A 14,915-nucleotide genomic window follows, 5' to 3' on the forward strand; every position below is an offset into this window, starting at 1 on the left:
GCTGAGTGAAATGAGCAGAACCAGAAGATCGCTGTACACTTCAATGCTGTATGAGGATATATTCTGATGGAAGTGGAAATCTTCAACATAAAGAAGATCCAACTCACTTCCAGTTGATCAATGATGGACAGAAACTACTACACCCAGAGAAGGAACACTGGGAAGTGAATGTGCACTACTTGCATTTTTGTTTTTCTTCCCAGGTTATTTTTACTTTCTGAATCCAATTCTCTCTGTGCAACAAGAGAACTGTTCGGTTCTGCACACATATATTGTATCTAGGATATACTGTAACACATTTAACATGTATGGGACTGCCTGCCATTTGGGGGAGGGGGTGGAGGGAAGGAGGGAAAATTCGGAACAGAAGTGAGTGCAAGGGATATTGTTGTAAAAAATTACCCATGCATATGTACTGTCAATAAAAAGCAATAATAATAATTTAAAAAAGAAAGCATTTCAGGCACACCTAGAACACAGAATAGAAAGGAAGAAGGAAAAGAATGAAGGAGAAAAAAGAAGAAAGAAAGAGAAAGGAGGAGAAGGAGGAGGAAGAATCATTCAACAAAGATTTGTTAAGTACCTTCTATATGCCAAAAACTGAGCTATATGTTAGGGATACCAATACAAAGGATGAAACTCTATATACTCTAAAATAATTCATCATCTAATGGAGAAGACAAGTATAAACACACACATATACACATGTATATGTACCTCTGTACACATATATGCATACATTTACATGTATGTGTTTGTGTGTGTATGTGTGGAGAGTGAGAGAATTTATAGAGGATAAATATAAAGAATATAAACATAAAGCAGTTAATACAGGGTCATTTAAGAGGGAGACCACCAGCAGTTTGGGGGATTAGGAAAAGGTTCCCACAGAACAAGAGTGGGGAATATCTAGCCAGCAGGCTATATACAAGGTTCAGGAAATTATTTGCTAAGGCAACTACAGGCGATGATGTACTAAAAGCTAGATACAACAGCTTCCTACTACTTGGGCTGTGTAAGTTGATAATTTTATATGGCCTGTGAATGATACTACAAATATCCAAATGGCCCCTGGCACAAAAAAAAAAAAAAAAAGATTCTTCACCCTTGCTCTAGAAGATAATGCTTGAGTTGGGTCTTGTTGGAAGAAAGGGATTTGATGAGAGTAAAAGGCAGAAGGAGTGTATGGTGATGGGAAATAGATGAGCAGAGCATCCAAAGACTGGCAACTGTGCCCAGTAGTGTATTCTCGTGTTTGCTCTAGTACTGGGGAGAATTTGGATCCTACATCCTAGAAAGCCAATGTCAAGGGCTGGAAGGGGCCTCTAGCTCAATCGTCTTTCAGTCATGTCTGCCTCTTTGTGGCCCCATTTGGAATTTTCTTGGCAAAGCTATTGGAGATGTGTCTTTTCCAGTTCTTTATAGAAAAATAAAACTAAGTCAAACTAAATGGCTTGTTCAGAGTCACACAGTTAGTAAGCATCTGAGACCAAATTTGAATTCAGAATGATGATTATCTACTGTTTTGAGACGATGGTCTAAGGGATTTCTGCTTTAAAAATTTCATAATAGAAACTTAAGCAATAAAGATCAATTATGTTAAAAATATATTTTGTATAGGTACAACTCTTCTCCTATCCTTCCTCATGGGCCCAGAATATATTTTATTGTTATCAAAAGGGGTTCCTGGAACAACAAAAACGTTAACGCATTATTCTTGCATTTCACAGAAAAGAGAATTGAGGGTAAAAGAAAAATATATGGTTTTTCCAGTTTTGTTCTAGTACCTCCAAAGGCACACTCCTCCCACCAGGATTGGGTAATTAGCTCATGTGAAGTCCTAGGCTGAAGCTGGAGCATGGTCCCCATTATCATTCAGCTGCCCCCCTTTCAGTGTGACCTGTATCTAGACTGTGGTGTAACATAAGAGTAAATGCAATTTGGGGAAACATACAAGTCTTTACATCTAGGAATGTAGAAATAAAAGGGCAATGCCCCAGCTCTTCTGACCATTCTGCTTTCCCAATCTTCTGTTGACCTTTGCCGCTGAGCATCTCAAATCAACCCAGAGAGGCTGGTTTGCATGTAAGTCCACTAATGCTATTTCCAGTGTTTTTCCAGCTTAAATGCTCTTCCTGCATGAGTGTAAGTCCTTGCAGTCATCCTTGACTGTGCTTGCATTCCTCCTGCCCCTGTAATCTATCTCTCCCCCCATGATAACAGATGGCATAGTTGGAATGGTGGCTGAGAGATGTGCCCAAACCATGAGGGACCCCATCAGGCTCCAGGAAATACCATGTATCAGCTGTGCTGATCAAAGGCAGCAACCACCCACCCACAAAGCAACTGGTGTTGCTCCAGCTGTGAGATCTCTGCAGGGCTGCTTATTGTCTTGGCCATATCCAGCTCCCTAGTGGGCTAGATTACTTTCCATTGTTGGTGTGCTGAGTCTCAGCTTGCTTCTGGCAAAGTACCCACTTGCAGCACTATCTAACTGGCTTCCTTGTATTCCCTGGGGGAAAGAGATGAAAATTCCTGAGCCCTTTCCTCATTCCTTTAGGATCCTGGGATCTTAGAATCATAGGAATTTGAAGGGAATCAGAAGGACAAGTAGAACATCTCCCTCTCTATCATTTTATAAATGTGGAAAATGATTTGTCCACAATCACACAGGTTGTAAATGATAGAGTTGGAGTTTGAACCCACAACTGCTGAGTGCACTTGAAGATTTATGTCTCTTAATGTCTCCACAGATCTAATTAGGATAACTAGAATAATCTAGGATCTAATTAGGATAACATTAAGATAGATCTTGGAGTATTCGGTAGGTTTTTCTAACACAAAACCTGTAAACATTTCATTTTGTTGAGCTCCTTGAAATTTAAATTCTAGTAACATACATATTTCCCATTACAATCTCCCTATTCCTGTCCTCTCTGGATGCAACTATCCTATTCATCTTCTCATACAATCATTTTCTTCATGTCCCTGACATTCAGCTGCTGTTTAAAATGGTGAGTGGGAACTTTCTCAGCCTGCCATTCATGGCCCTTCCATCACTTCCCTCCCTCACCTCACCTTTCCAGCTTCCTTTTTCAATACTCATCAAAAATCATTGAGTATCACTTTTGGAAGAAACAGAACCAACCGGTAAGACACAGCAAGGTTGTCTGATTGGAGCCAGTTGGGTCAGGCTCACCAGAAGCTCTGGCTAGATAAATGCTCATGATGCTTGGGCACATATACTACAGGCAGATGGTACCTCTTCTGTGCCTTCTCAATATCTTGAAACTCTTTTAGGGGATGTAGGATGGTGTTTTTCCCCTTGTGGATAAAACCTAGAGAACAATCTTTTGAGGTTTGGAACACAAAATATCAAGGGTATAAAAGGAAAGAGGAGGTGGGTAACAAAAACATATACAAAGGAAGAGGAGAAATAGGTCATCAAATCTCCATGCCCCTTCTTGCTATCTCCAAACCATAACACCTACATTCTTATCACTATCCTCATCTTACTCTCAAGAGAGCTTAAATTCTGCCATTGGGGTGCTGAGCCCTAATGGTTAAACTTTTGCTTTTTGTCTTGTTGTAATGTCCAGAACCAGGCCTTCACCCTTTTCACTGACCAATCTAACACTATATTGCCTTCCTGTCCTATCCTCCTGTCCCTTCCAATACTCCTATATGTATTGTCTTGCCCCACTAAACTACAAGTGCTTTGAGATAAAGGACTATTTTATTTGGTTGTATTTAAATTATATTTTAATCACAGTATAAATGCATTAACCACATTGTATGTGCTTAATAAATGGCTGATATGGTTATATCCATTTCATTATCTATTTGAGACTTAAGTATGATACTATATTTGTCAATATATATATGACAATATGTCAATATATGAGAACAAAGGATCACAGAAATAGGGCTAAGGATCTTAGAGCCATTGAAGAACATCCCTCAGCCCATTTTATGATAGAGAAAACTGAAGAAAAGTGCATTGGAAGGGACCTTAAAGATCAAGTCCAATTCCTTCAAAGTAAGGAAGTGACATGCCCAGGTTCACATAGCTAGCAAGGGTTTTCAGGTAGGATTTGAATTTGGGTCTTCCTAACTCTAAGCCAATGTCCTAGTTACTATACCAGGACTCACACATACTACCATTTCTACCTGTCCAACATATGGATGAGTCTATTGAAAACCTCAATAAGTTCTAGACTCATCACACTCCACTAAGGAATGATCCAGAAAAAGGATAAAGTGCTCATGTTCTCACCATAGACTTTGTTCAGAAATCAATAAAACACATTGAGGTAGGTTCCCAGGCCATGTCTGCCCCTACTTCTCTTGAATACACAAACCATTATAATAGCTTCTCACCCATTAGAACATGGAAAAAGAACTAGTAGTAGCGTACCTCAGATTATAAAGTGATAGAATGGGAAGAACATTGGCTCTGGGTTCAAATTCCCTCTTATTGTCTTTGTGGCCTTACACACATCATTTAACTTCAGGTTTTTTTCAAAATGAGGAGGTTGGACTCGGCCAATTGGTCAAAAACCATTTGTGAAGCACCTACTATGTGCTAGGCACTATCCTAAGTGCTGGAGATAGAGAGAAAGACAAAAACCAGCCCAATTTCCCAAGGGGCTCAGATACAGCTCCAATCCTTTCATCCCTTCATCTTTTCTGATCCCTTCCTTCCCTGCTCTCAAACAAACAGAGCAGGCCTTCTCTCTGCCAATTCTTGTCCATCACTTTCCTCACGTAGTCTTCTCCAGCTCACTCCCATAACTCTAATCATTTCCTTGCATCTCTGATCCCTCCAGAGAACCTTTCAGTATCCAACTTGTACCGTATCATCATGCCTTTGTTTATCTCTAGGGAAGGATTGTTGGTAAAGTTCTAGCACTTGCTCTCTCTACTCAGCTCCAACAGGGCTTTTCCTATAGCTCAGAAATCCAATGGTTCACGTAGACATTGTTATCGCTGATTCCCTAGGGTACTCCTAGGAACTAATATTCCAAACTTCCATTTGTCAACCATTTCAGTGCCCACCCTCAGCGAATCCTCAACCTCGGAGAGCTAGTATCTAAGGGAGTACAATGGACAGAGGGCTTGACTTTGAGTCAGAAAGGCCCGAGTTCAGTTCCTGCCTCAGACACTTACTAGTCTGTGCAAGTCACTTAAATTCTGTCAGTCATAATTTCTTCATCTATGAAAGCTTTTGTGGAAATTAAAAAATGAGATATCTGTAAAGTACTTTGAAAACTTTAAAACGCTATTATTGATAATGTTAACTACTATTGGTAGTCCAGCTTTCTCATTTTGACATTGCAAAATATCTTACTGAAAAGATGAGGACCATCTATAAGGAACCCCCATTAAAAATCTATCTCTATACCTATCACCTCTCCCTTCCCTCTAGTCTCAGAGGGGTAATGTTGCCTACCTTTCACAACTAATATTTTCTTCTATGCTCTCCATACTGTGCCTTTTTTCTTTCTGCATCATCTTCTCCATGATTTTGCTCCTTTTTTTTTTATACCTTCTCTCATTAGCATCTTCACTCGTTCCTTTCTGCTTACATATACAAATAATTTCCCCTTACAATGGAAATACCTTCTCTTGCTTGATGAGTCACAAGTCACAAATGTGAGAAGTTGTCTAGAATGAATTCACAGGCACAAACCGTCTCTAGGAAGTCAAAGGGCAAAGCTTTGTTGTAAGGCTTAGCTGGTTAAGTTCCTAATGATCACACAATTAACAAGAGGAGAGGTGGGACCTTTTATGGAAAGGGCAATAAACAAGGCATGATACTATGCTAATTATGTATTAGTACATCACTTGGTGGTCATGGCTATCCTGTTTATTTAAGATAGCCTCGGGAGTTCACTATAGCTTAACCTTCAAATTGTATAAGATAATAATGGGTGTCAGTATAGGATAGCTCCATCTGTATATGATAATTCTGTCAGCACAAGATAATTCTGTAAGGTCAGCTTGATATCGGGTTGCTACTAGGGACATGGTTTTTTGTTGGAGTCCACTCATTCTATCAGTCTCTTTAAGCTCTTGTGCTATTTCTGATGTGGGTTAAGATTCCTTTCTAACTCCCAGCCTCCATGAATTCCAATGGGAGATAATGGGCTCTCCCAGCCCCTAATGGATCTGAGCTAACTTGGGCTGTCCCAGCCCCCATTCTAATGATCTGCTCAGGTTTCCCAACCCCCACAAACAGCTTCTTCTTTATCTAAAAACCCATTGAATTCTATTCAAATTCTAACCCTGGCTGAAGCTTAAGCCAGAAGCTAACCTGGGACTCCACCCACAAGCCCCTTCAAGATTACCAAAAGTCCTCTAACATAAAAGAGGGAACTAGGGACCACTCTTTGCAGGAGTCCCAAACATGGCATCCTTAAGGTGGCCACGTCAAGGGTTCCTGTCCACCCAGCGCCAGCTCTGGCCCTGGTGTCTTTCTACCTTCTAACCTTACTTCCAAATCCCATAATAAACCTCTTTTATCAATCTAGGTTTTCGGGTCTGTAAGTTCCTTTACAGGGAACTCTGCGCCGCCACTAGACCTCATTTAACTCTGTATCCTTGTGCCGAATCCAAAATCAGGGGAGCTCTATTTGACTTCCTGGACCCCAAACCTGCCACTAAACCTTAATTAACCCTAATTTCATTTAGATACTCCTTACCTAATTCTCATCATTTCTATCTTTCTTTTTACTTCCCAACTTTCTGAATGGTCTACATCCTCCACCTATATTTCTCAACAGCCACTTAGTCCATAACTCCTAGGAATCTGGTTTATGCCATTTCTGTACTGAAATTGTATTCTCAAAGGTTATTCACTGATCATTTCCTAATTTACAAACTCACCTATATTTTTTTTAGTCCTTGAATTCTTCATAGCTTTTGACATTCTTTAACACCCCCTCCTTTCTAAAACTGTCTTTTCTCCTTTAGTTTCCATGACATTATGCTATCTCTGTTCACCTTCCATTACCAATTATATTATAAGCTTTTAATGGTAGGTTCCATTCCTTAACCAAATTTAGTACCTCCCCTGCACTTAGACTACTACTCTTCACACAGTAGGCACTAAACTTTTGCTATATTTGTATTCCCATTCTACTTTGTCCTATATTCTCCTAAATGTGGAAGATGACCAAAGTAGAATTCTCTGCCTTCTGTTCTACTCTCTATACTCCCTTCCTCAGAAATTTCACATATTCCCAAATCTTTAAAAATTATCTTTATATGTATATGTCCAAAACTATTGTACCTTCCAAGTCTGAAATCATTGCACTGGAGAGCAGCTCACCTTCCCTGGAACAAAAAGAATCTCATTGTCATTTCAGTTTTATTAGACTATCTTGACGAGGTCCAAGTCACAAAGGTGCAGAGTTGTCTGCAGTGAAATCATTATATACTTCCTCTTGATGTCCCTATTTCTGATAAGGAAAGTCATTCTCAATGAATGACTCAAAACTCTAAGTCTTTTGATCACCTATGATCTCACCTCATCTAATCTTACAAAGTTCTATGGATTCTTACTTCACAATTTCTCCCAATTTCTCCCTTCTTTTCCAATTCCCAATATCACCAACCAAGTCTAGTCCTCTATTAGCTCATATTTGGATGTCGGCAACAACTTCCTCACTAAATTCCTTCACGTTCTTCTTCACTCTCACCAACAATTCCATAACCCCACATTGCTGCCAGATTAATTTCCTAAAACAGCAATATCAGCATTTACTTGCTCTAGATCCTTTTATGACCATCTACTGTTTACAAGATAAATTCTAAATACTTTAACATAATATTCAAAACCCTCCCACAATCAGATCTCAACTACCTTTCAAACCTTATCTTCTATTGTTTTCCTATACAATTAATTAGCTAGGCTGATCTACTTACTCAATCCAGAAACTCATTCAGGACATTCCCTTCTCATAGATGGTACTTATTCTATTCTTTTTTTAATGCCTTCTTAAAGGGTCATGATTTTTTTTTTTAATTGGAAGAGATTTAAGCAGTTTTCCAGTCCAAACTTCTACCAGGTACAAGGAGTTATTCTGTTTTTGCTTAAATGCTTCACACATATACACACACATAGATATATAGTTGTGTTTCAGTCATTGAATTATGTCCAATTCTTTATGAGCCCGTGGACTTTATTGTCCATGGGGTTTTCTTGGCAAAACTACTGACTAGAAAGGTTTGCCATTTCCTTCTGTACTGAATGGATGTTGCCTCAGACAAACCAAGACTAGGAAAAGATCTTAAAAGGAATATAAATTTCTTGAAATAAAACTCTGAAAAACCAGATATTGATAATGTCTTTGGAATTCAAATGGAGCTACCTGACTACATCTTAAACCCAAATCACTTTGATTCTCATTGATTGGCCAAAAATATGTCCCAATCCAAGCCATTGTTTGGGTTTTGTGCACTCAGAATGAGTGTAAATAGCAATTGTTTCTGTTCTGGCCAGCAACTCTAAGGTTCTTTCCCTCCCAGACTGATTTTTTTTTTTTTAAAAGAAGCCAAAAGGAGCCAAAAATCTTTTGCCTTATTTTTTACTTAGTCTTAATCACTGAATGGGTGTTGCCTTAGACCTGTTAAAGACCTTAACTTAAAAAGGCTAAGGTCTTTGATGGTATCCAAGACTATATTTGTTCTGATATATATATATTTTATGTCTGGACCCAAATGGCTCTGGAGAAGAGAATGAGGCTGGTGAGTTTGTACAGCCCTGCCTGACTTAAATGCAACTCACTTGCAAGTCAAGACATCTCCCTCCTTGATGACAGCAGTTTTCTTCAAGAATGAAGGACAAAAAATAACAATCCAGTGTGTGCGTGTGTGAGTGCCTGTGTGTGTGTTACACTCTATTATTCTGAGTACCAAATTGAAGATCTACAAAGTCATTGTGCTGATTTCATTGTTTTATGCTTGTGAAACTGGACAATATACTGGTGCCATGCCAGCAAACTGAATCACTTCCATCTGAATTATCTTAGAAGATTCTCAAGATCACCTGGCAGATTCTCAAGACACCAGACACTGAAGTGTTTTCTCGAACTAAACTGCCAAGCATTCCAGCTCTACTGCAGAGAGCACAACTCCATTCAATGTTCAAATGCCAAATGTATGTCTGCCAAAAAGATTATTTTATGGAGAACTCACACAGGGCAAGTGCTCACAAGGTGGTCAGAAAAAGCGACACAAGGACACTCTTGAGGTTTCTCTTAAGAACCTAGAATTGTTCATTTCAAAGTCCAGTTCTTTTTGTCCAGCAAAACAACTGTTTGGACATGTATGCATATATTGTATTTAATTTATACTCTTACATATGTAACATGTATTGGTCAACCTGCCATCTGGGGAGGGGAGGGGAAAAATTGGAACAAAAGATTTGGCAATTGTCAATGTTGTAAAATTACCCATGCATATATCTGGTAAATAAAAACTATTAAAAAAAAAAAAAAAAGAACCTAGAATTGATTTCTGACATGGGAGACACAGGACTGCCCAGCGTGCCATGCCCTCATCAGAGAAGGTGCTGTGTTCTATGAGCAAGGCAGAAATGAATGGGTTTAGAAGAAATGTGAGGTGTGCAATGTTAGGGAAGCCAGCCCAGCTGTTCAGAGGGACTATTTGTGTCCCATGTCTTTGTGATAATTTTCTTTATAGTTATACCCATTATAATTGGGGGCTTTGGCAACTGACTGGTCGTACTAATAATTGGAGCCCTAGATATAGCATTCCCTCGAATAAATAATATAAGCTTCTGACTCCTACCACTGTCATTGCTGTTACTTCTGGCATCTTCAACAGTTGAAGTGGGCGCTGGAGGCAGAACATTCCAGGCTTGGATTGGTCTGGTCAGTCACAAATCAGCCACATTAATTTGATTCTAACATAGTGGTGTCATTTTGGTCCTCTTCGAAAAGAAAGGATAACAATCAACCAACAATATATATATATATAAAATTATTATTATTATATATTATAACATTATATATATATATATATATATATATATATTTCCTTTTATTGTATTTGTATTCCCAGATTTCAGCATAGTTCTTGGAATATAGTAAGCCCTTAATAAATATTTTATCTATCTACCTAAGAAAGAAAATATCCATTATTATCACATGAACAAATATAGCCTCAGTACCCATGATAGAGAGCCACTACTACTTGTCTTTGCTTCTTCAAACCCTTCTTGAATGATCTTGGCATTAATCTTGCCATAGTGGATGGCACTTGATAGCACCAATGGATCCATATTATCTATTATTCCTTGGAAGATAAGTAGCAGCTTCCTTTTCAGAATGTTCAGATCCTTTATCTTTGGAGAAAATTTCATATTTGTTTCTCGTTGCCAAGTGTTCAGTAGTCCTTCTCCTCTTTCTCCTTTGTATGACATTTTCCCACTCTCCAAACTCCTGAGATAGGTTAGGATTCCTCCCTTGCCATTTCAGATTATTATTTTTTTTTTTTTGGTCAACTGACAGAATGATTTTTCTAAAATTTGGGTCTGACCATATTATTTCCCTACTCAGTTATATCCAGTGATTCCTTATTGCCTCTAGGATTATATATAAACTTCTCTGTTTATCTCTTAAGGCCCTTCAAAGCCTATTCTTCTAACTTTATTATATATTATTTTCTTTCTCACACTCTATGATCTACTCAAACTGACTCTACTACTGTTTAGCACACATGATGATCCAGCTCCTGGCTTTTGGATTGGCCATCTCCCATGTTTAGAATGAACTCCTACCTCATCTCACCTCTACCTCACAGAATCTCATTTCTTCTTGTCTTATCTAGCTCCTCCCCCTCCCAAAAAAATTACCTTGTATTTATTTCATATATACTCATTTATAGGCACATCATTTCCTCCAATAGAATGTAAGGTATTTGAGGGCATTTGTCTCTGCCTTCCTAGCGCCCAACCTATATCTGAAAAATCTGACAAATTAAATGCTTAGTAGTGCTTACTGATTGATTGATCAGTTTGTTGTTGCTGTTCATTTTTCAGTCATGTCTGACTGTTCAATGACTCCCATATGGGTTTTTTTTGGCAAAGATCCTGAAGTAGTTAGCCCTTTCCTTCTCCAGCTCATTTTACAGATGAAGAAACTAAGGCAAACTTGTCCAGGGTCACACAGCTAGAAAATAATTGAAGATGTGAACTCAGGAAGATGCGTCTTCTCGACTACAAACCTGGTACTCTATCCATTGCACTACCTAGCTGCCCCATGATTGATCAATAAATTTGTATTTGTTTTTATTTTGAAATTCATATTTCATATTGAAATGTATGTGTGTGTACACAACCTTTAGAGTGGAGAGTTCCTTTACCTTTTCTTCTAGGAGACAGACCATTCTTTGCCTTGATTACATAGAGCAAGAGAAATGGTATTTCGGAAGAGTGAACAATTAGCTAAGAAGATAGTATTCAGTAATAAAGTTTAAACTTCTGAGTTATGAATGAAAATACAGACACAATGTCTGCTGGCCAGGAATAGATCACTCATAATAGAGACTGGTAAAAATGTGTTTGCCTACAATCCTATGAATGTGACCAAAAGAGCTTTCCACTGAACAGAGAGAAGGGAGGAAACTCTCCAGAAATAACATGCCTAGACCATGAACAGTAGCAGGTGCAACATATAAAGAGTAGCAAAGGAGGGAAAGAATATTTTACAGTAGACCAGAAGGCTGGCTTTAAAAGCCAGCAATAAAACACATGACCTCCAGTATCTATAAATAAATGCACAAAACTTGGATAATTCACTCCTTGCCTAAGGCAAAGAAGAATATTCAGTTTTATAGGTATGAATTAAGACATGGTAGACATGGAATTCATCACAGCAATAAGCCATGAAATATCTTCAAGAAAAATTGAAAAAATAAAAGGAACAGAGTGATGTAGCACTGTATAACAAAAAGATCTATTCTGGTAAAGAAATCTAGGAACAGAGGGGGAAACAAGCTGGAGAGCATGTGAGTGAAGTTCCTAGAGGGTGAAACAGAAGTTGGCACATTTACAGCCCAACTGAAGAGCAAAGAAGACAGAAAGAGGATATTGACATGAATTTCAAAAAACAGAAAAAATATGGCATAATGGGATGATACAGGAACAATACATTCTTTCAATTATCTGGACATCTGGAGACCTCACTGACAAAAGCAAAATAATTGATATATTCCTGACTTGTGTTCATGATTATTTCATTTTTCAAAAGGTAGAGGAAGTCACAAGTTCAAATTGTTATTTCAGACATGAATTTTATAGTTGAGGTGGAAATAGCTGCTGAAACAATAAATGGTTAGAATCTCATGAGGAAGTGACCACTACCCTTAGAATCTGTCACAGAAAAGGAGAGGACGATTTTGGGAAAGTATATTTCAAGAGATTCAAAGAAAGGACAGGTAGGATTCCAGGGCTTAAAATTCTGAGGGTAAACAAACTTGGGAAATATGAGAAGCTCACAAGAAGAAATACTGAAGGCACAAAAATGAATAATTCCAGTGCAGAAAAACAAGGGTAGTTCTCCAAAGAGAGCATTATCAATGCACAAAGAACTCAGTGATCAACTTAGAAAAAAGACAAATATAAAAATAAGACAGAAACAAGGGCAGGTCACAAGATGAGTACAAAAGTGTGACATTGTCCATAAAACAGTGTCAGAATGCAAGCTGAGACTGGTTCTATATTCTAAGAACTACCCAAAAAAAGGACATTTTGAGCTATATTTGTGATAAAAGAAAAGACCTTTGGGAACCTTTGGGAAAAGGGACAGTGGGTGACAGGTCCTTGTTGCTTTTTTTTTTCCTTGTATTTGGAGAATGATCAAAAAAAAAAAAATACACAATAGTAGATTGAAGCTTTTTTTTTCCACTTTAACCTTTCTCATTTTTTTCCTTTTGACCTGTCTTTTCTTTCACAACAGTGACTAATATGGAAATTTTTTGCATGATAACACATGTATAAACTATATCAAACTGCCTAACATCTTCAGAGGAGGGGGGGAAATGGAGGAAGAAAAATTTGGAACTCAAAATCTTGAAAAAATGAATGCTAAAATTTTTCTTGACATGGAACTGGGGGGAAAATACAATACTATTAAAAAAAATAAAACAACAAAAATCAAAATAAAATAAATATTTTTTCAAATTAAAGGTTTTATTTTCAAAACATATGCATAGATAATTTTCAACATCCACCCTTGCAAAATCTCGTGTACCAATTTTCCCTCTTTTCCCCTACCCCATCCCTAAACAGCAAGTAATCCAATAGATGTTAAAAACATGTGAAATTCTTCTATATATATATTTCCACAATTATCATGCTGCACAAGAAAAATCAGATCAAAAAGGAAAAAATGAGAAAGAAAACAAAATGCAAAAATTCTCAGGAAGAAACCAACAAGCGATTTCTGAATGACCAGGCCTGGTCAGACTATTGAAATACTTGGTAAATGTAATTGCTAAATTGTTGTCAATGGTCTTTGAAAGACAATAGAAAGTGGAAAATGTGCTATAGAACTAAAGAAGAATAGATATTTTCCAATATTCAAAATAGGAAAGGAAGTGAGTGAAGTCTGTGAGGTATGAACCAGTAAACTTGACTTTTGCTCCTGACAACTACAGCATATTACTAAAAGTTTGGTGAATGAGTATTTAGAAAGGGATAAATTTGTCATGGCAGCTAGTTGGTGCAATACATCAAGAACCCGGGTCTGAAGTCACGAAGATTTTCAGACATTTTAACACTTACTAGCTGTGTGACCCTGGGCAAGTCACTTAACCCCAATTGCCTCAGCAAAAAAAGAATCACAAGAAAAAAATAAGAGGATGACTAGAAATCAGTTCTGTCAAAAAGATTTGGATTTTGGTGGACAGCAAGCTGAAAATGAGCCAACACTGTGCCATGGACAGCAAAGTATGATGTCATACTAGGGCACATTGGAGGTGCATTGTCCACAAACCAAGAAGTAAGGGTTCCTCCACTCTACAATAATGAAAAATTTAAAATCCTATGTTGAGTTCAAGGCTCTGCATATTAGGAAATATATTCATAAGCTGGGATGAATCTGGAGGAAAACCACAATGGTGAGAAGACTGGAAATCATGTCACATGAGAACTGGCTGAAAGATGAAGGAGGTTTGATCTGGATAAAAGAATCAATCAACAGGCATTTGTTAAGTCCCAACTCTGTTCCTGAGGAGGGCCATCTCTCTCACCTATATGTTGTCCCTGGATCCAGATGGCTCTGAGGAGAAAGTGAGACACAGTCCTCCCTCATTTGCATGTCATGGAATCACCTCCCTAATGTCATGGTCTTCTTTGAGAATGAAGGACAAAAACATCAACAATAACAATAATTCTGTGCCTGTAATTATGCTAAACTCTGGTGATACAAATACTTAGGATGGGCTCAAAAATAAGATTTAAGTAGGATGTGGTGATTGATTTCAAGTACTTAAAGAGCCATCTATCTAAAAAGGAATTCAATTTGTTCTGTTTCAATTAACAAGCATTTCTATGTAGGTGAAGAAAAGTAAACAGATGTGAGACAGATGTGGAGGAAGAAATGATAAAATAGAACAACTGATTGGATTTGTGGGGCTGGGGAAGAGAAGGGAAAGGGGAGGGAATAAGCATTTATAGAGAACCTACTATGAACAAGGTAGTATACTAAGCACAAAGAGAGGAAGAGGGAGGAAGTGAGGAAGACACAGTCTAGATTACTAGAAGGATGGTGGTACTCTGACAAAGGGAAGTTCAGAAAAGGGGAAAGATAATGAGTTCTCTTTCAGATGCACTGAATTTGAGATATTTACGTAAAATTTAAAATGTCCAGTAGACAATTGGTGAT

The 14,915-nt window shown here is 37.9% G+C and overlaps 1 protein-coding gene across 5 annotated transcripts in view; it reads right to left on the reverse strand.

Annotated features, from left to right (window-relative positions):
• Window positions 1-14,915, reverse strand: part of SLC12A8 (solute carrier family 12 member 8) — a 161,108-nt gene that overhangs the window by 139,078 nt on the left and 7,115 nt on the right. The window contains exon 2 of one of the 5 annotated variants that reach the window (XM_074301451.1): window positions 9,817-9,958. The exons of the other annotated variants lie outside the window; for them this stretch is intronic. Within the exon in view, the coding sequence (XP_074157552.1) occupies window positions 9,817-9,879 (63 nt within the window). The 5' untranslated portion in view covers window positions 9,880-9,958. The remainder of the gene's footprint in view (window positions 1-9,816; window positions 9,959-14,915) is intronic. 5 annotated transcript variants of the gene reach the window in all.

The sequence above is a fragment of the Sminthopsis crassicaudata genome, chromosome 3 (genome assembly GCF_048593235.1).
Source record: "Sminthopsis crassicaudata isolate SCR6 chromosome 3, ASM4859323v1, whole genome shotgun sequence".
In the NCBI taxonomy this organism is placed as follows: domain Eukaryota; kingdom Metazoa; phylum Chordata; class Mammalia; order Dasyuromorphia; family Dasyuridae; genus Sminthopsis; species Sminthopsis crassicaudata.